At 48.5% G+C, this 2,376-nt stretch overlaps 1 protein-coding gene across 1 annotated transcript in view; it reads right to left on the reverse strand.

Moving 5' to 3' along the window:
• Positions 1-1,081, reverse strand: part of ARHGEF37 (Rho guanine nucleotide exchange factor 37) — a 30,138-nt gene extending 29,057 nt beyond the window's left edge. Inside the window, exon 1 of the mRNA XM_008063369.1 lies at positions 896-1,081. Coding sequence (XP_008061560.1) covers positions 896-1,081 — 186 coding nt within the window. The remainder of the gene's footprint in view (positions 1-895) is intronic.
• Between the last annotated feature and the right edge of the window lie 1,295 nt (positions 1,082-2,376).

Below are 2,376 nucleotides of genomic sequence, written 5' to 3' on the forward strand. Positions count from 1 at the left end.
TAACAGTAGTCAATATCTGTCTGGGGAAGGGGGGGCACACCTCATCAACAAGGGTACCTGCACAATGCATATTTGTATAATAACCCTTAACTGTATCCCACAATTTTAAAATAAAATATATATATTAAAAAAAAAAAAAAGAATGTAGGCCAGATGTGATGGCTCACACCTGTAATCCCAGCACTTTGGGAGGTGGAGGCGAGAGGACTGCCTGAGCCCACGGGTTCGAGACCAGCCTGAACAACTTGGTGAGACCTCATCTCTACAATTAAAAAAATATTAAAAAATGAGCCAGCCATGGTGGCATGCACCTATAGTTCAGCTACTTGGAAGGCTAAAGCCGAAGGATCACTTGAACCCAGCAGGGCGAGACTGCAGTAGCTGGGAGTATGCCACTACACTCCAGCCTGGGCAACAGAGTGAAACTCCGACTCAAAAAAAAAAAAAAAAAAAAAAAAGAATGCAGATCATGGCCGGGCACTGTGGTTCACACATGTCAGCTCCTGGGGAGGTCATGGTGGGGGGATGGCTTAAGCTCAAGGGTTCAAGACAAGCCTGGACAACATCCTATCTCTTTTAAAAAAATATGGGTCAGTTTGAACAATCTGTTCTAAACTTGAAAAGGGCTTTTTCATGAGCTCACTTGATTCTCTAAGGTGATTATTCCCTCTGCATTTAACAGAGATAAGATTCCAGCCACTGAAGGCCTCGTGAACCCTGTGTAGCCACTGCACAGAGGAGCCAGAGCTACCCTCTGGGACTGGCTGACTTCCCATCTGTCAAGCCAGCTTCCATGGTTCCTTTCTGTCAAGCCAGCCCCAGAAGCGGTTGAGAGGCCTCAGGAGCGGGTCCCATTCCTGTCCCCAAAAGCCAGGCTGTGTGGCCCATCCATTACCTGCTGGAGGCGGCTCCTGATGTCGGAGGCGCAGAGCTGGAGGATGTGCAGGTAGGAGGCCTCGGTGTCCACAAGCTCCCCGATGGCCTGCCTCTGCTGGAATATGGATCGGTCCTCAGAAACCTGCCCTTCCCCGTCCGGACTCTCCGACCTGGAGGACGGCTCCTCTGCTCCACGGTCAGCCATGTCGCAGATTCTGGGAAAAGCAAGACCATCTCGACTCACTACTGGGTTGCACTTGAAACTGAGCCTACATTATAAAAATCATAAAGTGTTGCACATATTCCCCTTTCTCTTTGTCCTTTTTTTTTTTTTTGAGTCAAGGTCTCACTCTGTCACCCAGGCTAGAGTGCAGTGGCAGGATCACCGTTCACTGCTGCTTCGGCCTCCTGGGCTCAGAGTGATCCTTCTACCTCAGCCTCCTGAGTAGCTGGGTCTATAGGCACATGCCACCATGCCCAGCTAATTTTTTTGTTTTTTTGTAAAGACAAGGTCTTGCTATGTTACCTAGGCTGGTTCTGAACTCCTAGGCTCAAGCAGTCCTTCCACTTCAGCCTCCCAAAGTGCCAGGATTACAGACGTGAGCCACTGTGCCCAGCTTCTTTGTCCTTTTCCTCCTCTGTGTTTCGCTGCCTGCATAGTCATTTCGGTAGAGGGCAGTCACTAATAATTAACTATCTTAACCCCAGGGCTGCCCGCAAGACTAATGAATATGTTTTTCTCTTTAAAACAAAAAAACAAAAAAACAATGATCTTAGGCCATGTAGATGCCCTCAATGACATCCAGAAGTCTGATCAGCAAGAAGATACGAACAGCTTGGATCACTGGGGTCTCACCTCCCACACACCAGCCCTACTCATAAAAGCCCCAGTTCAGAGGCAGTTTGGGTTTGAGAGTCTGCCTCTCCCGCCCTCATGCTTTGGCCACATTGAAAGAATCTTTCTCTGCTCCTAACTGCAGATACTTTTGTGTTTGGTTTTCTGCACTTTGGGTACTCGAATCTAACTTCTGGGGTTCTAGACAACGCACTATTGGGACATGCTGTCTTCAATTCAACAACAATTATTCATCAAGAGGCCTAAAAACATCTTCGGCTGCAAATAGGGTCAAGAGGAACTGCTGATTAGCATTTGTAGGCAGCATCTGAACAATATTCAAAGGCAGACAACAGCTCGGCTAATTCTGGACATTCTGAATTCCTCTCCCAGGACTAAGACAATGTGCTTGCCTGGCTTTTCTTCTACTTCCATCCCAGCTCCTGACCTGAATCTCTCTATCTGGTTCAGCTGATCTCTTTTACCCTTTCCCAGTATCCCACCCCCACTCTCCCCCACTGTAGCCTCAAAGACGTTGTGGGGAGATTTCCACCTCCTTCTACCCTTCCTAACCCACACCTCTCTCTCCTGCTGTCACCGAGCTCTTCCTGGACATGCTGCCTGCTTAACCTCCCCACAGCAAAGCCTGTGACCACGGTAGCCTG

The sequence above is a fragment of the Carlito syrichta genome, unplaced genomic scaffold (assembly GCF_000164805.1).
Source record: "Carlito syrichta isolate Samal-C Ts95f unplaced genomic scaffold, Tarsius_syrichta-2.0.1 Scaffold306783, whole genome shotgun sequence".
NCBI classification, from domain to species: domain Eukaryota; kingdom Metazoa; phylum Chordata; class Mammalia; order Primates; family Tarsiidae; genus Carlito; species Carlito syrichta.